The sequence below is a fragment of the Podarcis liolepis genome (genome assembly GCF_965112155.1).
Source record: "Podarcis liolepis genome assembly, chromosome: 1".
In the NCBI taxonomy this organism is placed as follows: domain Eukaryota; kingdom Metazoa; phylum Chordata; class Lepidosauria; order Squamata; family Lacertidae; genus Podarcis; species Podarcis liolepis.
In genome coordinates this window covers 21,989,531-22,013,347 of record NC_139554.1, presented here as the reverse complement: position 1 = coordinate 22,013,347, position 23,817 = coordinate 21,989,531, and the positions used below count along the sequence as shown (strand labels likewise).

General features: G+C 44.6%; 2 protein-coding genes across 10 annotated transcripts in view; both read left to right on the top strand.

The window, feature by feature from the left end:
- LOC310706715 (endogenous retrovirus group 3 member 1 Env polyprotein-like) overlaps positions 1-23,817 on the top strand; it is an 874,531-nt gene that overhangs the window by 597,446 nt on the left and 253,268 nt on the right. The gene's annotated exons all lie outside the window — the stretch shown is intronic.
- UNC79 (unc-79 homolog, NALCN channel complex subunit) overlaps positions 1-23,817 on the top strand; it is a 131,344-nt gene that overhangs the window by 88,690 nt on the left and 18,837 nt on the right. For 7 of the 9 annotated variants that reach the window (XM_083500580.1, XM_083500574.1, XM_083500577.1 and 4 more), the window contains 10 exons: positions 2,337-2,420; positions 4,218-4,320; positions 6,750-6,890; positions 9,379-9,417; positions 9,908-10,020; positions 10,123-10,208; positions 12,020-12,193; positions 12,866-12,934; positions 15,184-15,294; positions 17,460-17,564. In XM_083500580.1, coding sequence (XP_083356706.1) covers positions 2,337-2,420; positions 4,218-4,320; positions 6,750-6,890; positions 9,379-9,417; positions 9,908-10,020; positions 10,123-10,208; positions 12,020-12,193; positions 12,866-12,934; positions 15,184-15,294; positions 17,460-17,564 — 1,025 coding nt within the window. The remainder of the gene's footprint in view (positions 1-2,336; positions 2,421-4,217; positions 4,321-6,749; positions 6,891-9,378; positions 9,418-9,907; positions 10,021-10,122; positions 10,209-12,019; positions 12,194-12,865; positions 12,935-15,183; positions 15,295-17,459; positions 17,565-23,817) is intronic. The other 2 variants (XM_083500576.1, XM_083500575.1) reach the window with 1 other exon arrangement.

Here is a 23,817-nt window from a genome sequence, read left to right as displayed (position 1 = left end):
TTCCCTCTGGACTCGCGCCCCCCGCAGATGTTGCGCCCGGTGCGGCCGGCACCCCTGGCACCCCCCACGCTACGCCACTGAGTATTCCTCAAGGATTTTACTTGTGTGCACTAGCAAAAGTTATTTCCTTGGGGAAAGAAACACTCGCCTCTTCTTCCCCTGGTTGAGCTTCATCATTGGTTTCATAGTAGCTCAATTTATTCCCACACAGGAGGCAGCTATGCCACTTACAACCAGCGGGTGGTCAAAGTAGAACATGATACCCTGAAGGAGGGATGGTGGAACCTGTGGCCCTCCAGCCATTGCTGGACTACAACTCCCATCATCCTCAGCCACTGACCATGCTAGCTGGGGCTGATGGGAGTTGGAGTCCAACAGCATCTGAAGAGCAGCAAGTTCCTCACCCTGGATCGGGTCAGGCTGGACCGCTAGTTCATACAAATTGTGGTCGTTTTTATAATCAAGACTTCTGTCCTCCTACTTCCCTTATCGTTGTTTAAAAACAAAATGAAGACATTTGGTTTTCAGTGTGTGTGTGTCTATTAACATATCTTTGCTAACCACACTAAACATTTATTAAGCCTTTGGCTCTCTTTCCCATCCCTCCATAATTCTGTAGAATCCTCCAGGATGTCCCACTCGGCTGATGATTTTACAGAATGATAGATCCTGGCAAATTACAGGGACCAGATGCTTCACTGCAGTTACCTTCCAAAATTATGCATTTGGGGAACTTCTGCAATGAAGCGAGAAATGCCAGGAGAATTCCCAAGATGGAAAACAAGGGAAATGTTTCTGTCACAAGATTAGTTGATGCACATGGATCAGAAACGGCCGTTTAATTCAGAATCAGTTTAGTGTTCTGTTCCTTCTTGGGCACCTGTGGTTCTGAGATCAGCATTGTTTCGGATAACTCACCCTGGGATTGGACTAAAGATTCCTGTTCATGAACAGTCCCAGATTTACCAGATTAATTTTTCTGCTGTCTTGTTTGCTATATCATACAGTCCCATTTCTGCTGTTAGGCCCCGTAGTGTGCCAATGATGTCACTGAACCCTTCACTGCACTGCCCATCCTTCCCCCATTTTTCCTGCCATCTCTGAAGAGTTAGCATTTCTGGCAATATGGGGACTGTACTTGAGGAGTGCATGGGGACAGCAGCATGGACCAAGCTGTGCCATTCAGGCTTCAGGAGCCCTAACACAGCCTCACAAGATTGGCAGTGGTGAGATTGCAGTATTCCAAACCCAGATGGACCTTCTGGAAAATGTGGGAAATCCCCTCCCCCCAATTCTGCGGTGGGTTTGATCCTGCCAGACTCCCAAATCTGCTGGTGACCACCCTGCTCATTTCACCTAGAAAAGAAGAACGCTAGTTTTATTTACTTCTTGGCTACCACATGTCTTCTGCTCTGCTTTACCTCTGATTTTAACATAGATAATTGCTAAACTTGTTTCAGAATTGGTGCAGTTTGCCACAGTTTGCCATTCTTTTCCATTTTCTTTCCGCTCCACAAATGTCTTTAGTTAGGGGGGAAAGCTTCAATTTTGTGGAGGTGACTTTTGGGTTCGCCTTTCTCACACTTCATTTCAAACTGTCCATCCTCGGATTCTTTTTCTGCAATGCAAATTCGCCATGTGAACCTATAGCATCCTGTGCCATTGTGGTGAGCATCTTTGATCTTGTTTTGCTGTGTGCTTGACATTGCCTTCTTCTACAGCCCTTAACATATTCCATTTCTTTCTGTATATAGTTCCCAATTTCATATATAATCCAAATCCTCTGACCACTTCAGCTCTTCTACAGTTTGGTAGGAATGATGTGGTGCCCAAATCTAAAGATCTGAGGAACGTTAGACCGCCCCTCAAAAAAACCAGTAGGTCTTTGTGCTTGACCCCAGCTGTTGCTATTTCAGCACATTCTCTGCCTTCTTTAAAATATATATTTAAGTTAGGAAGTGGGCTCAGCATCTAGGGAGGGGATACCACTCAGTGGGGGAGACATACTTCACATGCAGAAGGTACCAGGCTCAATTCCTGGTACCTCCACTTAAAAGATGTGAAAGACTTCTGTCTGAGATACAGCGAATGCAATCTCAGGTTAAATCTCAAGGCAGGGCTGGGGAAGACTGCCAGTTCACAACACTGAGCTAAATGGACAAATGGTCTGACCTGGTCTTCCTTCTTCTCTTTCCAATAGGAGTTGTCTTTTTTCTAGTTGCCTTGCATTAGCTGTTCGTCGCTAGCTGTTGTGCTCGTGTGTGGTGTCTTTGTGGTGCTGGTGGCAGACTCTCAACGGAGACTAGAGGGGACTGAAGTTCTCTGTTTATCCACAGAACAGATACAGCATGGGAAGAGGCCGTGCAATGTCTCAGTTTGCCTAAACCCTGACCTGGAGGGACCACCACTAAGAATAAGAGGTTAGTTCAGTGTCCATTCAGCCTTGGTTTCACTTCTGCAGCTTCACAACCAAGGTGCTTAGTTAGATCTGAATGTGATGGTGGTTCTGGCAGTCTCTGAGCTGACCTCATCGACCATTTTGCACAGAGCCTTGGATTACAAGACTAGATATCTCCCCAGCCCAGGTTTGAAGTGGGCAACTTGGAGCTCTCACAATGTTCTTCTTTCAGCGCAATCGGTTTTTTCTTGTTTATGATCTCTAGCAAAGTTTGGCAACTGTTTCTTTGCAAAAGAGCAGCAAGCTGACTCTGAAATTGCTTTGTCTCTCAGGCGTCTCACTAATCTAACCCCTGTAATGAATTCTGGGCTATCCTTATTTCATGTTATAGCACAATACGATAGGGGATAGGGAAATTGTACATTCTTATTGCAATGTTCTGGTTAAAGTAGGTGACCTCCCCTCGCCACCTGCTGATATACAGACCTGCAGCTTCATGTTATCTCCTGGTTTCTAACTGCACACACCAGCTTCCAGCTGCCTCAGAATTTTGTGCTAGGGAAGCCATTCAATCCCTTAAGTCACAAAGAAAGAGTTAGGCCAGGCACATGTAATCAGTACAGCCTTCAATCTGTGTTATCATTGTTGAAGAGTCCATCAAGTTAAGCTCAAAAGGACCATTGAAGATATCCATTCTCAGACTTGATGGAGGAAGTCTTTGCAGAGAAGAAATATTTGTACCAAGCTTAACACAATGATTGTTTGAGGTTGGCTTCCTAGTCCATTTTAGCACGGCAGGATCTAACTCTGATTCCAAATGATGTTGCAGTAACCTTATTTACCATAGGAAAGTGTTTATGTAATGGCAGCTGCAGAAATCACATCTGTATAACTACCATGGATTGCCAGGCTTCTTTGGACATGTTAACCCCCCCCCCAAAAAACCATTATTAATTGCCCAGTAGTTCACTACCTGTCTGTGTTTTCCAGATAGTCTTAGCTCTGTGACCCACTCTCCTTAACCTCTGACTCCGCCCCCCCAGGTTTACACGGCTTCCCCATGTTTCTATTTGAAAAAGGCGCTGTAGTGACCCTCTTTCAATTGTACTCTTTCTAAGCCCCAAATCACCCAGCATATATAGATGATGAGTTTACTCTCATATCGGCCTGTTTTGCCTCTGACAGATGCTAGCCATCCAAAGCTAAGATTTCATTTCGCCTCCTCTGTCTAAGTGAAACTGTTTGCCAGGTCTTGATGAATGGACACTTTCAGTCCCTAACCTTTCTTAAAGGTGAGAAGTATTTCATCTAACATCACATAAAGAACCAACCCATTGATTGAAAGAATCTCTGGCTGACCAGCTCTGTTCTGCAGTGCGCCTCTTTCCTCTAAAGAAGGGACCGGAACAGGATTGTGAATGCAAAACTGGGACATCCTCTTGGTTTCTTCTTTTGGTGTCTTTGACTTTGATAGAGAATATCATAGAAGAACAAGAAACCAAGTATGATCGAAGGGGTTCTCCAAACTCACTGCTATTTGTGCTTCTAGCGCGGCTCTTTATTGGGGACGATCCTTCAGATTTCTCTGGAGAAGTATCCTCTAGCAGATCTTTGATTACTTTAGAGACATCTCATCACTTTTGATAAAATTTACATCAGCAGAAGGTATTGTCAATAGGATCTACTTTCACGAACAAAACAGTTACTTTTGTTTTTTAATCCCATTAATATTCAAGGATCCTTCCTTCCTTCCTTCCTTCCTTCCTTCCTTCCTTCCTTCCTTCCTTCCTTCCTCTTTCTCTCCCCCTTCTCTCTCTAGGTGCCACAAAATCTAGCTTGCTGTCAGCACCCAGTATAGTCAGTATGTTTGTACCAGCACCCGAAGATTTTATTGATGACCAACCGACCATGATGACTGACAAGTAAGCATCTTCATTTCTTCATTCTAATTGCACACACAAATGATGACAAACACACAAATGATGAAACAGTCAAAACATCTACAAAGCTATTCCAGTGCAGGTTCAGACTGGGAAAGGTCTCTTTTAAAAAGGCTTGTTAAAAGAAGAAAGTCTTCAGTAAGCGCTGAAGAGGCAACAGAGATGATGCCCGTCTGATACTCAAGGGGAGGAAATTCCTAAGAGTAGTTTTGTGCCTGATTCCTACATTGGGTGAAACAGACCTCCTGATATCTACAGAAGACCTTCAGCTGCAAAGTGCAGTGGTCTGACTGGCTATATAAGAGGAGAGATGATTTTTCAGGTATCCCAGTCCCACCCCGTATCGGGCTTTATACACTGAAACCAGCTTAGAACTTAGCCCAGAGGTTAACAGGTAGCCACTTACGTATTTAGTGGTTTGTCATTTAAGACCAACCATAGACATAGAGCTGATTTTTAAACAGCAGCAGCAGCAGCAAACTTTGTAACCCAAACAAAACTGGAAGTATCTTTAGAAGACTTTCTTAAACTTTTCAAGTAAAGAAAGTTGGAAGGCCAAAATAGAAGGCACTTGTAACAAGATTTAGACTAGATGAGAACTGGGGATTATTATTATTTTGAAAAAAAGCTCCCTCAAGGCAAGAAAAACCTCCCTTTTCCCCAATAGGAGTATGATTCTCATTTTGATGATTTGGGTGGGGTGGGGCAAAGGGAGGGGGAAATAACAAGAAAAGACTGCAATGCAATTTTTGACAGGAGTCCTATTTTTAAAGGGACATTATGGGGAAATAACAGGTTTATTGAGTTATTTGAATATTTATTCAGTATGTATCTTTCCTCCCCCCCCCTCGCCCAAAAAGGAGCCCTGGGTGCCAAACACATCAATCAAAATCACAATTAAATTAAGTTAAAAATATTCTTAAAACCATGAAAATCATTGTTTCAGCCAGAGATCTCAGAATTGCCAGGAACAGTGCCATTCAGTCATATTATTATTATTATTATTATTATTATTATTATTATTATTATTCCACCCTTCATCTGAGGATCACAGGGTAGTTGACAATATAAAATGCCTGGGTAAACAGGAATGTTTTGAAATTCATACTGTAAGTATGCTTTTCTGTTTGTTTTTATGCTGTATTTTTTATGTTGTGAACCCCCCTGAGATCTACGGATGAAGAGCGGCATACAAATTTATTAATTTATTAATAATAATAAGTCAATAATGAGGGGGACAGATGCACCTGACCAGGGAAAGCATTCCACAATGGGGAGCTGCCACTGAAAAGGCCCTGTCATGGAAGCAGTGGCAACTGGGCAGATGCTAGGATGATGAATTGCACACAGCCAAAAAAGAGGACTGGGGAACAGGTTGGCATAAAATTCACAATGCTTAAATCCATGCACATTTAGACATAATTACTGTAGTGTAAATAGAACTGTAGTACATCTCGCAATAGTGAGAAAGATGGACCTGTTCAGTGTGCTATCCCAGCGCTAAGCCTTGATGGGCATCTTCAATACAGCTGTTCTTCCTCCTTCTTTATCTTTAAACTGGGCTGGGATTGAAGAACCCTCGAAACAAAGTACGCCTTCAAATAGAGGACTGTCTTGTGTAAAACAGGACATGTGGCCACCCCTGGAGGTGCCCAGAGGCAAAGTACTCAGACAAAAATGTGTTGGGAATGGTATCTCACCTTGTGCTCTGACCATTCTTCATTACTCCTCTGAATGCATTAATCAGGTACCAGTGGCTGGAAAAACCCTGACTGTAGCATTACAAAGGGAATAAAAGGAAGTAGAATTAAGATTTTCATTTTGTTTTTGCAAATGACCAAATCTCTTGTGAGGTTAATTTTGTATCAGCCGGTCAGTCAGCCTGCTTCCAGAAAGCTTTGGCAGCAGGTAGTAAACTGGGCTAAATGAGATTGACTTTCATGACCTTGCTGGCATTTTCTCCTGCTGCTGCTGAGAGGGAAGAGGAAAATTGCCTATACAATCCCATTAAGTTCAAATATCACAATCTGTTGGAGACATTAGTGAGTGGTTGATCAAATTACCCAAGCATGCCCATTGGGCCGAGATGTACTGGTTTCCCAATGTTGTTTCTCTCTTTCTGTGCCCTGTGATATTCTGCCTCATCTCTCCTGCATCTGACATGTCCCTTAAGATCACACATTACACACACACACACACACACACAGAGCCTTGGCAAAGTTTTCAAAGATGTCTCTTGGCATTGCAGGAGCAGCCTGCCAGTCAGTGCCCACAGCAGCTAATGCTGAATAAATGTCTTCCTTCCTTTCCTGCAAGCCAACCCACAGATCCATCAGTCATGGCTTTAATCACTGTAGGGATGTAATGTCCTCTTTTAATCCCCAGACTTCCTCTTCATAATTTTCTTATAGGTGCCATGATTGTGGAGCCATCTTGGAAGAGTATGATGAAGAAACATTAGGTCTGGCCATTGTGGTTCTCTCCACGTTTATTCACCTCAGCCCAGATCTGGCTGCTCCTTTGTTGCTGGATATCATGCAGTCTGTAGGAAGGTAAGAAACTTGCCTTGCCTTGCCTTGCCTTGCCTTGCCTTGCCTTGCCTTGCCTTGCTGCTTTATACTGACTCAGACTAATGGTCCACCTTGCTTAGTATCACCTTCATTGACATAGAATCATAGAAAGGTAGAGATGGAAGGGATCCCAAGGGTCATCTAGTCCAACCCCCTGCAATGTAGGAATCCATGACAGATGGCCATCCAACCTCTGCTTAAAAACCTCCAAGGAAGCAGAGTCCACAACCTCCTGAGGGAGACCATTCCACTGTTGAACAGCTCTTAGAAAGTTCTTCCTGATGTTTAGTCAGAATCTTCTTTCTTGTAACTTGAAGCCATTGGTTTGGAGTCCTACGCTCCAGAGCAGGAGAAAACAAGCGTGCTCCATCTTCCGTGTGACAGCCCTTGAGATGTTTAAAGGTGGTTACTTTTTTGGGCTCCATGATCACTGCAGATGTTAACAGCAGCCACGAAATTAAAAAACGCCTGCTTCTTGGGAGAAAAGCAATGACAAACCTAGACAGCATCTTAAAAAGCACCTTGCTGACAAAGGTCCATATAGTTAAAACTATGGTTTTCCCAGTAGTGATGTATGGAAGTGAGAGCGGAACCATAAAGAAGGCTGATCGCCGAAGAATTGATGCTTTTGAATTATGGTGCTGGAGGAGACTCTTGAGAGTTCCATGGACTGCAAGAAGATAAACCTCTCCATTCTTAAGGAAATCAGCCCTGAGTGCTCACTGGAAGGACAGATCCTGAAGCTGAGGCTCCAATACTTTGGCCACCTCATGAGAAGAGAAGACTCCCTGGAAAACAGCCTGATGTTGGGAAGGATTGAGGACACAAGGAGAAGGGGACGACAGAGGACGAGATGGTTGGACAGTGTTCTTGAAGCTACGAACATGAGTTTGACCAAACTGCGGGAGGCAGTGGAAGACAGGAGTGTCTGGCGTGCTCTGGTCCATGGGGTCATGAAGAGTTGGACACGACTAAATGACTAAACAACAACAATCATCTCTCCTCTCCATTTCCTCTTCTCCCGGCTAAACATACCCAGCTCCTTCAACCATTCCTCATAAGGCTTGGTTTCTAGATCCTTGATCATCTTGGTCACCCTCCTCTGCACACTTTCCAGCTTGTCAACATCCTTCTTAAACTGTGGTGCCCAGAATTAGACACAGTATTCTGGTCTGACCAAGGCAGAATAGAGCAGTACTATTTTACTGCTCTATTTTACTATTTTACTTCCCTTGATTTAGACGCTATACATCTGTTGATGCAGCCTAGAATAGCATTAGCTTTTTAAATAGAAGCTCCCCAGGGTTTCAGGCAGGACTCTCCCCCAGCCCTATCTAGAAATGTCAGAGATTGAATCTGGGAACTTCTGCATGCAAAGCAGATGCTCTGTCACTGAGCTATGCCTCTTGCTTCCCTCCCTTCTGTGCAGAAATGCTTTGTAACCATGAGGGAGCTGACTATCGTCATTGTCACTTGGTAATCCTGAATGTATGGGAACGCTTATATTAGGGATGGGGAACTCAAGTGTTGTTGGGCTACAACTCCCATAACCCCTGACTGTCATCCACACTGACTGGGGCTGGTGGGAGATGGAGTCTGACAATATCTGGACACCACGCGATATAAGAAGTGGCATGGAGGAATTTGAAAGGTAGTTAAAGATTGTTGCTAATATCCAGGATGGAGAGGTTCATGTCCTCTAGATGTTGGACTCCAAAATCCCCAAGCAGCATGGCCAATAGTTCCCTGTCCCTGGGGGGGGGGGGGCACACTTCTGACCTTCATGATAAGTGGCATGGAGGAACCTGAAAATTGGTTAGAGATTGCTGCTGAGGGATTCTGCCCGGGAACTGCTGTAAACATCAGATAACTGATGAAGTTTTGATGTTTAACCTCACAGTGAGAACTACCGGTATCTGGGGAAAACTGCTTCTTGCAGAGGACAGTGGGCTCCCAGCTGAAAATGTCCTGCCCCCATGTCATATCCTCACCTTTCGCTTTCTCCATAATTTATACTTTCACTTGCCTGTGAAGTTGGAAGGGATTGGACCTGAGCCCATTTGTATGCTAAGTGCACATGCTTTCATCACTTCCTCTTTGTCACGAGAAGGGAAAGTGAATAGAAGTTCCGACAGTTTTGCAACAGTGGCCAAGCTGTTCTGCATAGCTCAGTTGGGAGAGCATGAGACTCTTAATCTCAGGGTCATGGGTTCGAGCCCCACATAGAGTGGAAGATTCCTGCATTGCAGGGGGTTGGACTAGATGACCCTTGTGGTCCCTCCCAACTCTATGATTCTAGGATAATGGTTTAGCAAAAGTATGTCAGATTTTGCCAGCCAGGTATTGACCAAAGATAGTCTTCATGATTGTGAAGTCATTTTGTCTGGGATTTGATTTGATTGCACCAGCCATTTCGACTATTTTACTTTAATAAAAATAAATTGTTTTTGTTTGCCTCCTTCTCCGCCAGGTTGGCTTCAAGCACCAATTTTTCTAATCAAGCAGAAAGGTACAGTACAATCAAAACAAGTTTTCCCCCTCTATACAGACCACAAACAAATGTATAAATATCCCCTGTTTGGTGGAGGTAATTTTGAATTAAGGAAGGGAAAAAAAAACAGAACAAAAAACCCACAGCAAACATATTTGGTTTCCTCTCCCTTGCTTGTCATCATGCTGTAGTTTGCAGCACCATCCGTTGGCAGCCGCATGAACTGCTGTGTGACAACAGCCTTACATTTTTATGTAACAGGAAGATATGCAAGCTGGGGGGAAAGCACTAATTTGAGCAAAGACATTCGAATCACATGCAGTGAATGAGTGTTCATTCAGTGCCCCCCCCCCCAGTTAACTCTTACTCTTTTCTTACCACAATGTATTTGAAAAGAAATTCCTACTGAACATATCCAAGTGGATGATGTTTCGTTTTTCCATGTTGAGATATGCTTGAAGAGTCATGGCATCTCCCTCCCTCTTTATTCCTTCATTTTGTTCCTCAGCATGATGATCCCAGGGAATGCTGCAGGCGTGGCTAAGCAATTTCTCCGCTGTATTTTCCACCAACTGGCTCCCAATGGCATACTTCCCCAGCTGTTCCAGAGTAACATCAAAGGTAATGTGCAAATGTCTGAGATTTGTTTCCCTTCCTCTCCACAACCTCCGTGCTGAAACTTCTTTGGAAAACAACAACAACCCCAAATGTTGTCATTTGCAGATGGAAGTTTTCTACGGACCTTGGCTACATCTCTCATGGATTTCAGTGAACTGAGTTCCATAGCTGCTTTGAGCCAGCTCCTGGAGGTTAGTCTACCATCTGTGTATCTTTCACAATCACTGTTTTCTTTCCACTGGATGTATTTTACATCTTCTCATCTCACACCCTAAACTTTTCTACTCTCGAGTTTTACTTTTACTGGGGCAGAGCTGAAACTGCTCAGATACTTCCATTTTGTGTAGGGCAAACACCGCGTTTATTTTTCAGTGTGTGTCTTCTCTCACAGCACTGAGAACTAAAGAAGAGTCCTACTGGATCAGGCCAATGGCCCATCTAGTCCAACATCCTATTCTCACAGTGGCTGATCAGGTACCTGCGGGAAGCCAAGAAGCTAGACATGAGCGCAACAGCTCTCTGCCCACCTGTGATTGCCAGTAACTAGTGTTCAGAGACATGATGCTTCTGACAGTTGAAGCAGAACATAGCCATCAAGACTAGTAGCCTTTGGCTACTAGCTGGCCTTAGACACTTGAGGTGTATTTTTTTTTTTGTTCTCACCCTATTCTTGTGATTGTAATTTGTTTTAAACTGTTTTAAAGTTGTGTTTTAAGTTGTTGCAACCCACCCTGGGGCCTTAGGGTGAAGAACAGGTAATAAATAAAATAATTCATTTACACAACGGGGCTTTTCATAGAATTAGAGAATTGTAGAGTTGGAAGGTACCCCAAGAGTCATCTAGTCCAGTCTCCTGCAATGCAGGAATCTCAACTAAAGCATCCGTGACAGATGGCCATCCAACCTCTGCTTAAAAACCCCCATGGAAGGAGAGACCACAACCTCCTGAGGGACACCATTCCTCTGCCCAACAGCTTCCTTTCCTCTCCACTGCATCCCCAACACTTTGGTTGGGGACCCTCAGCAGCAGATTTGTGGGACGGGGGTACACAGAGGCTGGAAAAGGGAGGAGAGAAACCCAAAGTCTCCTTGCACAAATGGATTTCCCTTGATCAAACCAGGCAGACATGATTACGTGTTGTCCCATTGCTACTATAGGTAAAAAATAATATCTGTGTCCAAATGCAACGTGGCACTGAATACCTGTCGCTGGGGGTCAAAAATCAGGGGAGGGATGTCTTTATTCCTTGGTTGTGGCATTTCCAGAGGGATGTTCCTGGTTGCTGTTGAAACTAGGATGCTGGATTAGAAAGACCTTTCATTATAGCTGTTCTTCTAACTCATGCTTACTACACACACACACACACATGTATCTCCAGATCAATGTCATTTCTTATCATCACATTTAGAATCATAGAATCATAGAGTTGGAAGAGACCACAAGGGCCATCGAGTCCAACCCCCTGCCAAGCAGGAAACACCATCAGAGCACTCCTGACATATGGTTGTCAAGCCTCTGCTTAAAGACCTCCAAAGTAGGAGACTCCACCACACTCCTTGGCAGCAAATTCCACTGTCGAACAGCTCTTACTGTCAGGAAGTTCTTCCTAATGTTTCCCTCCAAGGAGCTTAAGGTGGTGTATGTAGTTCACTCTTTCACCTTTGCAACAACCGTGTGAGGTAGGTTAGGCACCACCTACATATTTGCTTTTCCTCATTCCTGTGATGTAGAACATACACCAGCCTTTCTCAACCCGATGCCCTCCAGATGTTTTGAACGCCAACTCTCACCAGCTATAGCTGGCACAGGTGTACTGGTTGGAATGGATGCAAGTTGAAGTGCTGTAGGTTAGGAAAGGTTGAGATACAAGGTAGTTTGTAATTTATTCGTTGGAGGGAATAGGAAATCAGTCCCTATTGTCTGCACTTTTCAGAAATGCTCCTCACCGTCTTAGTTTTTTTGCGAGCAGGGTTTGAATTGTCCATGTACTTCTTTTCTTAGGGATTAAACACCAAGAAGAATTTGCCAGCAGGGGGCGGGATGCTACGCTGCTTGGAGAACATTGCTACGTTCATGGAAGCTTTGCCGATGGATTCCCCCAGCAACCTCTGGACCACGATCAGCAACCAGTTCCAGACGTTCTTTACGAAACTGCCCTGCGTTTTGCCACTTAAGGTACAGTGCTTGCAATCCCAGATTCAGTCCTTGGCAACCCCAGGTGCTGCTGAGAAAATCGCCCACCTAAAACCTCAGACAGCTGTTGCCAGTCATTGTAGATAATGTGAAGCTAGATGGGCCAGTGGTCTGACTTGGCAAGCACCTATCCAATCTGAGTGGAGATTTCTCTCTCTCTCTCTCTTTTAATTCATACAGGGTTTGGTCAAGGAGGACTTGCACGCTGGCAAATCTGTGTTAGCCAGACGTTCTGCTCAACTTACCCATCATCTAGTACAGTGTTTCCCAAACTTGGGTTTCCAGCTGTTTTTTGACTACCATCATCCCTAGCTAGCAGGAACAGTGGTCAGGGATGATGGGAACTGGAGTCCCAAAACAGCTGAAAACCCAAGTTTGGGAAACCCTGATCTAGTAAGTAGCAGGCACTGCCATGCACCACCTGCTAGAGCTGGCTATCCCTGCAGGAGTGGAAGCGCTACAAAGTGGTACCTCCAGCCCAAAAGCCCACTCTTAACTCAGACAACTGCCTCTCAGATAGTCTCACGTTGTGTGCTTCTGCACTTTTGTACGGCTGCCTTTTCTTTAGCATCCTTTACACCTGGCAGGGCTAAATTACATTTTAAGGAAAGGCACTAACTCTTTCTTCTGTGTCCTCCCTCGTTTTCTCCCCAGTGTTCTTTAGATTCTAGTCTCAGAATAATGATCTGCTTGCTGAAGATACCCACCAGCAGTGCTGCCAGAGTAAGTGCTCAAGGTTTTATATATTTATATAAAACCTCCCGTCTTCCTCATCATTTCAGGTTTCTTCTTTATCTCTTAGCAGGAAGAGTATTATAGCCAAGTGCAATTGTGCCGTGTCAAGCAGGATAGGAGTTCTCCGAATCTAGGTTGCATTAATGTGTGGGAGGGATTACATTCACTATGTGGGTGGGAGTTTATGTCTTCTTAAGGAGTTGAATTTCTTTCTCTTCTTTTTTTAAAGCGGCACCAGTAGATTTACCTAGAGCTTTGCAATTTGGGACAAACCGAACCGAGATGAGAGCAAGTGCAGGATTTGGTTAATGAAAAATATTGAATAGCAGAGGCTGCATTTCTTGGGACTTTCATGTCTGGTTTAATTAAGGGAGGCAAGCACATGACTTAATGGCACATGGCTGGCGGTGTGAGCCAACGTCATTGAAAAATGTTGCGTTTGAGGCAATGCGATGGCCAACTTTTTGTCTGCAGCTGTCGGCTTGTGACTTTTAGCTGCACCTGAAAGCTGTTGCCTGGTGTGTTGGACAGCAAAAGATCATCATGTTTGTGTGGACTGGTTTTCCAGAAGTGAGGTCAAACAGGCAACTCTAAGCAGAGCAGAGCATGCAGAAGGCCTCACAGCCATTCTCTGGGATTTTCCAGTTTAAAGAGCCAGGTAGCAGGTAATAAGAAAAACTCTCTGCAGGAGACCCTGGGAAGCCACTGCCTGGCAGAGTAGAAAATACGTGGTTAGATAAACAAATAGCCTGATTCCTATGACTGTTTCAATAGCTTTGATCTCAAAGAGAGTGAGATGCTTTTATCCATGTGCATTTGTGCTCACCCACATGGTTATTTATTATTCATTTTATTTATTAGATTTATACCCCGCCCTTCATCATAAGATCTCAGCGCGGTTCACAGAGTATGGTTCACAGGGAGCCTATGGGAGCTAAACAGTTTCCTTGCTCAACTTAAGAATACCCCAGGGGAATAGGGTTCTGATCTTTCCTGGAACACTTTGTTGTTGATTTATTAATTGCCTAGTAAACCACTGTCTCAATGGGATTTACACATGATATAATTAAAAGCAGTTAAAAGGACAAAAATAACTAGTAATATAGGGTTGTGGGTTCAAGCCCCACGTTGGGCAAAATATTCCTTCATTGCAGGGGTTTGGACTAGATGACCCTCGTGGTCCTTCCAGTTCTATGATGTAAAACAAGGCAAAAACCCTGGCAAATGGACACTCAAAGTAAAGGGCCATTTAAGGTAAAGGTAAAGGACCCCTGGACAGTTAAGTCCAGTCAAAGGTGACTATGGGGTTGTGGCTCTCATCTCACTTTCAGGCCGAGGGAGCTGGTATTTGTCCACAGACAGCTTTCTGGGTCATGTGGTCAGCATGACTAAACCACTTCTGGTGCAGCGGAAGACCAAGACAGAAACCAGAGCGCATGGAAATGCCGTTTACCTTCCCGCCGCAACGGTACCTATTTGTCTGCAGTCTGCACACACTGCTGTGCTTTCAAACTGCTAGGTTGGCAGGAGCTGGGACGGAGCAACAGGAGCTCACCCCGTCGTGCAGATTCGAACCACTGACCTTCTGATCGGCAAATGCAAGAGGCTCAGTGGTTTAGACCACAGTGCCACCCATGTCCCTTCAAAAGGCCATTTATTCAGCAGGGAAAGTCTGTATGAACAAAAATGTCTTCAGTTGTTTCTTGAAAGTACATATAGTGCCTGTCATATGTTGACAGGATAGCTGCTCCATAGAAATTCATATCTTGGCAGGAAAGCTATTCCACAGAAAGCCCTACTCAGTATTATTGTGGAGTGGGCTTCTGAGATGTTTGGAAGTTGCAGGAGAAACTCTCCCCCAGAAACTCTCCTGCAATCTGCTGGGTGTATAAGGGTCTCTCAAGGAACCTGGTCTTGAGCAGCCTAGGGACTTGTATGTTCATGCCAACACTTTGAACTTGGCCTGGTTGCAGATTGGCAGCCAGTGCGAATCTTGCAAGCAGAACTCTTTCCAGGAGTTCTCTCAAGGTGGTGGCTGGGAATCCCAAAGTGTGACTACAGTCATTGGAACGAATCAGTTTGGGGAGCTGCAACTTCATATCCTTCATGTTGTTGTTTTTTAAAAAAAGGGGGGGTAGGCTTTGTTATAATGAATGATTTCACAACCCCCACACCCTTCATTTTGCTGAAAGAAGCATATATTTCCTGACATGCCCTCCATCTTCCTTTCATTGCAGAGCCTGCTAGAGCCATTTTCCAAATTGCTGAGTTTCGTCATTCAGAACGCCGTCTTCACCCTAGCGTATTTGGTAGAGCTGTGCGGTTTGTGTCACAGAGCTTTCACAAAGGTAATTAACTGGCTTGTTTCCTTTTAATTGCACCAGAGACAGGGGCAAACGGAGAACCCACCTACCCCTTATTTTTGTTCTCAAGCGAAATTGACATTGAAGCAACCTCTGTTCCGTCTGCTATTTAAAATTAGAGGTAAAGTTGAACGTTACAGAAAGGAGCTGAAACTCTGGCCAAAACCTGCTTGAGAGGTTGTGCAAATATTATACTTTACCTTTTCCTTAATGGATCTGGGGATAGCTCATTAATAGAAATTCTGGACTCTACTAGGGGTACTTTCACACTAATACATCGGTGTGGGAAACTTTTTCAGCCCAAGGCCCTCATTCTCTTCTGGGCAGCCCTTCAGAAGTCACATGTTAGAGCCAAAAGTAGGCAGAGCAATTGAGGCAGCCTTCTTTCTACACAAGCTTACACATCCCTATCTGTCCTCCATCCACATGAATGTGTGTGTGAGCGGGGGGAGATGTTTGCATCTTCCATGTCTGCCATGGTTTGAGAGTTATATTTTTCATTATGTCCACTACTTTCTAACTCACTGCTGTGGTGTTTGCATTATCAGTAATTCTACTGAACATGCATTAGGCCATCCTGTCTCTCAAAAATAAGAGAAGTTTCCTCCCCATCTGACAAAAATCCAGATGAATAAACTGTAGGGACATCTGGAGTTCATCTCACAGGGGAACAAATTGGTTTGGGAGTGGGGGTTAGAAAGTTGCCCTCCCCCTATCTTTCCATTTGTCTATGCGCCAGGACAAAATGCTCAATGGAACAGCAGATGTCATTGACATAATCCTCTCAGATGCAACATGCCCTTCCCTCCTGGAAGAGAAATCCTTTGCATCACAGGGGATAGGAGCTGTGGAGTTTAGACAGATGCATAAACACACGCAGACCGTTGTAGGGCACTGAGCCTCTGTGGGAACGCCAATGTGTGTGCTCTATGAGCAAGCACACACCTCACTGGTTTTCTTCTTCTTTTAACTCTGTTTTCTTGCTCAAATTCTATGGATCCTAAATTCCCATGAAAGGACTTGTGTATGCATACTACATTTAAAGCACATTACCTCCCCCAAAGAATCCTGGGAGCTGTAGTTTGTTAACAGTGCTGAGAACTGTAGCTCTGTGAGGGTAAGCTACAGTTCCTGGGATTGTTTGAGGAATGTCATGTTCTTTAAATATATGGTGTGGATGCAGCCCGGAACTCCCTTTGCAGGATGAGGCTGCTGATTGAAAGGGGTGGTGCTAGGGGAGTTTTAGAAGTTGCCCCTATATTCCTCTGTTCCTTCTGAAAATCTGTTTCAGTGGGGACTGCAGAGTACGGATGAGATGGAGGGATTTTCTTTCTGGAAGCAATTTTACAGATGGCAGGAGAATACCTGGTATTAGGGATAATAGCTTCATTGATGCACAGGGAACTGAGGCATTGCTACAGAAACCTGCTACAGGGCAGAAAGCTACAAGAAGGAAGTAGCTGGAGGGAATGGCACATGGTTTCAGTTGTGTCTACACTAATGCACAGAGAATGAGAAACAAGAAAGATGAGTCTGAGCTGTTGATACAGAATGGCAGATATGACCCAATAGGCTTTACTGAAACCTGGTGGGATGAGATTTATGGCTGGAATGTAGAAATTGAGGGCTGTAACCTTTTCAGAGGGCATAGACCAAACAGGAAGAGAGAAGGAGTAGCATTATAAGTAAAGGATATGTACACTTCTGAAGAGATCCAGGGGTTCAAGCAGAGGTTGGATGGTCTAAGCTGTCATGGATGCTTTAGTTGAGATTCCCGTATTGCAGAGGGATGGACTAGATGATTCTCGGGTTCCCTTCCAACTCTCCAATTCTTTGATTCTGTGAACATGAGCCTCTCCTGGAACAGAATCTTCCTTCATGGAAGGGCAGTTCAGGATCTAAGCCTCTGTATGTGATTTGTATATAAAAGTGATTTAGTGGTTAGTTATAGGTTGCTGTGAGATTTTGAGGATGGTGTTATTTTATGGATTTTATGTTATTCTTTTAATGTATTTGGCTTTCTTCTAAACCACTCTGTACTTGCGCAAAGGGAGGCATATAAATCATCTAAACAAATAGCAGTCAAGGATTTGGTGTTGAAGAATGTTGGAAGCATTAATTTAACCCCGATTTGTTCACTTTTCTTTTAGGAACGGGATAAGTTCTACTTATCCCGCAGTGTCATATTAGAGTTGCTGCAAGCTCTGAAGTTAAAATCTCCCTTGCCAGATACGAACCTTCTGCTTTTGGTCCAGGTACGGAACAAACACTTTTAAAGAAATGGTTTAACAGTGAATGTTTTGTGTGGGGTTTCCAAGCACTGGACAGCCAGTAGCTAAAAAGGGTTGAATGTCTGCATATCTGGAAACAAAAATGTTTTAAGCAGACATTGAAAAGAATACAGAACTCAAAGTCATGAGGCAAGAGCAGCTGGGAAAAAACCAAAACTTTACAAAAACAAGCTATGGTTTCCTTGATCATTGTCATGGGGCAACACATGGTTAACTCCTGTTAACCAAACCATGGTTTAGTGTTAAGTGTGAGCTAGGCCACTGAGAGAGCTCCCTCCCAATTAAATCACCCTTCCTCTGTATTGGGCCTGAAGGACTCCTGCGCTACCAGATTGGAAGGAAAGCACACAGCAGATGTTGCTCACTAGAGAGACACACAACTTCTTTTTTAAAAAATACAGCAGCCTGACAGTAGCCATCCTCCACTGCAGAATGACTGGGCTGGCAGTTGCTGGCACTTAATCGCATCGAAATGACAAGGAGCTGAAATGGAAGTGACCTGGGTGGCCCACGGCACAATGCACAGCTCTGCAGACTTGCTCCCCGGGTCACGCACAGTTCCACATGATTGACAGCCTCTTTTCTTTCCGCCCTCCGAAGTGCCTGGCGCTGCGCTCGGGCATATGTTTCTACGAGCCGCAGCTTCTCGTAAGCAATGGGCACATTAGTCAGAGAAAATTAGCAGTTGCCAGGAGAGTTGGAAAGTAACATTGACGTTCTAAATTACAGAGGGCTTAGAATTTCCCTAAAAACAACTATTATAATATCAGTGTTAAGAGGAGAAGCTGTGTGTGTGTGTGTGTGTGTGTGTGTGTGTGTGGTTGGTTGTTGTGGGGGGGTGACACACCAGGTAATGGGTTCAGGGGGTGGGAAAGTTGATGTTACAAGTACCTTTATTTATGTATTTAAAAAGAGGAGAGGACAGTCCTTTCTGCTTCTTGGACACTGTGAGAAACAGGCAACGTTACACAGAATGACAGAGTACTTGCCCCCCCCCCCAGACAAATCTCCCCACCCTACAAGAAACACATACACATGTATGCACGAAGGGTCTGGGAATTGCACTCTGTTTGTCATGGCATACTGTGATCGCCAGTGGGGCATTTTTTAGGACTGAAGCTTGGGACGAGCTACTCATGGCAGCTCTGTCGTTGTTCGAAGCGTTGGGAAACAGTCTGAGGCCGCCATGCTTCTTGAATACCAGCTGCTGACAACCACAGGAGGGGAGAGTGCTGTTGTGCTCAGGTTCTGCTCGTGGGTTTCCCACGGCCATATGGTTGGCTCTTGTGAGGACAGGATGCTGGACTGGAGCGGCCCTTGGCCTGATCTAGCAGACCTCTCCTTACATTCTTGAAGCTTTTTCTGTGAGGCAGGGAAGGATGGTTTTCGTTTCCCCTTGGCTGCCTTGTGTCAAGGGTAAGTCTCTCCTGCCCCTCACATCCCACAAAAAATATATATTCTAGAATTCAGCAGCATCCCTGCAAAAGCCTCTGAACCCCATGACCACTTTGGTGGGAGCTGAATGGCTCTATGGAACTTGGGTGTGCATTTTTTGGCCCAAGCCCTAGCATCAACCTCTCCCAACCCGGTGCCCTCCAGATGTTTTGACCTATAAATACCATCCTCCCTGACCATTGGTCAACTTCACAGGGGTTGGTGGGAGCTGTGGTCCAAACAGTCTGGAGAGTGAAAGATTGTGGAAGGCTTACTTACATAATCATGGGTCTTCCACGCCCCCTAAGAAGAGGAGGTCTGAGGAAGGTTTCCTCAACACCCTGCTAAAGATGTCCCTAAAAGGAGGGTCCCTGGGAGACAATGAAGCCTCCATCTTCTGCTCATGAGTTTGTGGGTCTGCCTCCATCCTCGGACCCTACTGGGTTGCCAGATGGATCCAGTTCCACACCCCTGCTATATAAAGAACATGAAGTGACCTACCACAATGGGAAGGTGGTAGAACAAGGTCGGACACTGAAATACCACTTGAGCAATCACTTGATACTCCTGTGTATAGCTGCGTGAGACATGTAGGGACTCAAGCTGCTTCTTGATTTGACAAAGATAGCAGTACGGGGGCTAAGAACGTTAAATAAGAAGCAAGGTGGGCTGAATAACAAAAGATATATTCCTGACATTTACATTTGATACCCCAATTATTTCCACGTTACTCATCGCTGTCAGAATTGGTAGTGACACAAAACAAGAGGAAAGCTTTCTTTACGCTGGAGGATGGAAAAGTTTGGGTAGGTGTGTAATCTGCATGAGGAGTTCATATGAACTTCCCTGCGAGAAGAGCAGTTGTGGGGCAGGAAAGGTGTGGTCCCACTAGCTGGCCTCCCTTGGAAGCGAGAGTGACGCTGCCAAAGGCTTAGGGTGTGTCTAGGAGTAAAGCCCATAGGGTGCTGGGGTTTGAAACCTGTCCTCATGTTCTTAACATGGGTATGGAGGGGATTCCCTAGAGCAGAACTGTTCCTGGAAGCAGCAGCTGTGTGGGACTGTGGGGGTAATGACTGTTAGCTTTTTTTTTTTAGTTATTCATAACGATGCAGTGATTTTACCCTCAGACTTCAGTGATGGAGTGGACTCCACACACAAGAACTGAAGATGAATCTTGACTTGTCAGGATGGCAGCAAATGAGCAATTTGTATTATTCATATGTATTAAGTCCAATGCAATACCTTTCTCTCCCTTGAGCCCAAGAGAGGGTTTAGTCCTTTTGCTTTCAAAACTCCTTTGTAGCAGTGCATAAGCCATTGGTCCATAGCTTGTCTGTCCTCACAAACCCCTCTGGACAGCATCTGCTTGAAGTCTTCACACTCCCATATTCTCAGTCAGCAAAACTCAGTCAGCGAAAAAACGACGGTACAACCAGCTGAACCTTAACTCCCACCCTCACTGTCGAAGGCACAAACAGACTCACTTTTAAAGGAAGTTAAGTTAACAACACCATAGTTCAGCGTTTCTGTCACCTTAATGGGAACCACCTGCTTTGCAGCTGTTACATTACATGTGTTTTCTTTACCGCAGTGAAATTTATTCTTTGCAAAATGCATTTTCTAACAAATACAGTGCAAATACTAACAGTGACCACAGCAGATGGAACAGGGCTCTTCTCTTTGCCCATAGCTAGGCACAACACATCTGTCCCCAAACTGCTGCCCTCCAGACCAGAGCTCTCATCAGCCCCAGCCAGCATGACCAATGGTCAAGGATAATGGGACTCATTGTCCAGAACATCTGGAGCCCATTGGGGGTGTGGAAGGCTGGTCCAAGGTTTCTGCTACCTGAGATCCTTTTACTTGGAGATGACAGGGACTGAACCAGGCACATTCTGCATGCAAACTGCCACTGAATCATGCCCCCATCACCAGCCCTGACTCTGGTCAGGGACATCAGTTTGTAATTCCTTCAGGGTGGGAGGGAGAGATCTCATGCATCTTGAATGCTACGGGGTTTTTCTTTCAACCAAGGCCTTAATACTGTCTCCATGCTGATTTCTGCTGACAGCAACAAGAAGCAAGCATACGGCAGAATGTCATGTGGCCATAGCTCAGTGGTGGGCTGTGTGGAAGGGCCTAGACTCAATCCCCCTCATCTCCAGGTAGGGCTGGGTGAGGACCCTGCCTAAAACCCCAGAGAGCAGCTGCCAATCAGTGTGGAAAATTTACACAAAACAAATTAAATACCGTGAAAATCCCTGAAATGAGAAGTAACCGACTAGAAATATTATCTTATAGAATTAAACTAAATAAGAAAAATCAAAACGTTTAAGGAAAAAATTAGAAAAACCTAGAATTGAACAAAGTCTTAATGGGATGCTGACTACAAACCTCGTTTCACTGCACTATTCAGTTTCCTCAGAAGGAAATAGAGAAATCATAAACCTTAAATGATTTTAAACAAACTCAAGAACAGGGCTGAAGTGCTCCCCTGAGTTTACAAAAAAGGTTTGAAAACCTAAAGTTTTCAAGTTTTAGACATAGCCCTATTTAAAGAAAGCCAAGCAGTAGTGATAAGGAGTTGAGGACTTGGCTGTGAAAACTCTAGCATTGCCTTTACAAAAAGGTTTAAAAAACCTACATAGCACAAATTCAAAGACAGGAATACAAGATAAGCTGTTTTAGATTTTAAACAAACTTAAGAACGGCTGAAACGCTCCTTTGGTCTAGATGTTACTGCTGAGGTTAAAGACTGATGATGTTAAAGATTAATCAGTGTGGACAAAGCTGAGCTGTGTGGACAAAGCTGATTCAATTTAAGGCCGCTTTCTTATTTTCTAAATCTAGGCCCTTGCATAGGCCTCAGCCTGTTGCTGAGGTCATTCTCTCCATCCCCAAACCTAGACTACTTGTCTTCCTGGATCTCTGCCCAACCAACTACCCCTGAAGCCTTTGCTGACACTTTATCACAGACAGCAGATTTCTAGGGAGAGGCACAGCAGACATTTATCCTGTTTATGTTCTGTTGTTTTGTGGCTTTTCAATACTGGCATTAAATCTCTTGCCAGTGACGTTTTGGCATCTTGCAAGGAGTTGATATGGGCGATAGTGAGATGCTTTGGAAATAAGTGGTGGGGCCTTTGTCTAGACTTTGTCTAGTCTTCCGCTTGCGATGTCAGGTTGAAACACACCCCACTTCCTGGAGGGATGCAGATAACGTCCAAAACGAGAGCCTCGGAAACAGTAAAGATGAACAGGAGGCCATTGCTCTTTGCAGATGTTGACACCTGTTCACATTTAAATGATCTCAAAACACATTCAGCTTAATTACTTGCATGTGCCAGATTAGCCGGTTGCAAAAAAAAAGGGAGCATTTGTGCACCTCTGCTTTACCATATGTGCACATACATACAGTGATACCTCGGTTTACATACCCTTCAGGTTACAGACTCTGCTAACCCAGAAATAGTACCTCGGGTTAAGAACTTTGCTTTAAGATGAAAACAGAAATTGTGCTCTGGTGGCGCAGCAGCAGCAGGAGGCCCCATTAGCTAAAGTGGTGCTTCAGGTTAAGAACAGTTTCAGGTTAAGAACGGACCTGCAGAACGAATTAAGTACTTAACCCAAGGTACCACAGTAGTTTGTATAGCCAAAGACTCCTCCCTGACTCACATTTGCCTGGTTTGCACATAACACTAAGCCAGTTATCGCGTCATGAGAACGAGCAATCGTGCAGATCTGTCCACCTAAATGAGACTTGCTACGAACGTTGGGAGATTCAGGGCCAACAAAAGGAATCACAGAATCATAGAATTGTAGAGTTGGAAGGGACCCCTGTATAGTAAAGATGCTGAATATACTTAAGGACCATAACTCTTTGTCCCCAGTTTCTCAATTTACTGCCTTGTTTTTATTCCAGTCTTTCCCCAGCCTGCTGTGCTCCAGATGGTTTGGACTACAACTCCCATCAACCCTAACTGCCATGGCCATGATGGGAGTCGTGGTCCAAAACATTGGAAAGGCGCCATGTTGGGGAAGGCTGTTCTAGTCTGTCCCTGTAATACATCGTGGTTTCTACCAGGTGGAACAAAGTGCTGACCATTTGTTTGATTGCAATATTTTAATTTCCTCCCGACTCACAAAACAGTGATACTCCCCAGCATCATACGTCACTCTGAAATACAATGATTTACTGCATCAAACTTTCCAGTGGCAGGAATGCATCCAAGTCTCTTCCATTTTCTGTTATGGTCGCTTGTGTCACATAACCAGGGGCCAGCAAACTTTTTCAGCAGGGGGCTGGTCCACTGTCCCTCAGACCTTGTGGGGGCCGGACTATACAGTGGTGCCCCGCAAGACGAATGCCTCGCAAGACGGAAAACCCGCTAGACGAAAGGGTTTTCCGTTTTTGAGCTGCTTTGCAAGACGATTTTCCCTATGGGCTTGCTTTGCAAGACGAAAACATCTTGCAAGTGTTCCGATTTCCCCCCGCTCCCCCCCTTTTTCTAAGCCGCTAAGCCGCTAATAGCCTTTTAGCCGCTAATCCGCTAAGCCTTTAATAGCCGTTAAACCGCTAATAGCGCTAATCCGCTAAGCCGCTAATAGGGTTGCTTCGCAAGACGAAAAAAACGGTAGACGAAGAGACTCGCGGAACAGATTAATTTCATCTTGCGAGGCACCGCTGTATTTTGAAAAGAAAAAAAAATGAACAAATTCCTATGCCCCACAAATAACCCAGAGATGCATTTTAATTAAAAGCACACATTCTACTCATGTAAAA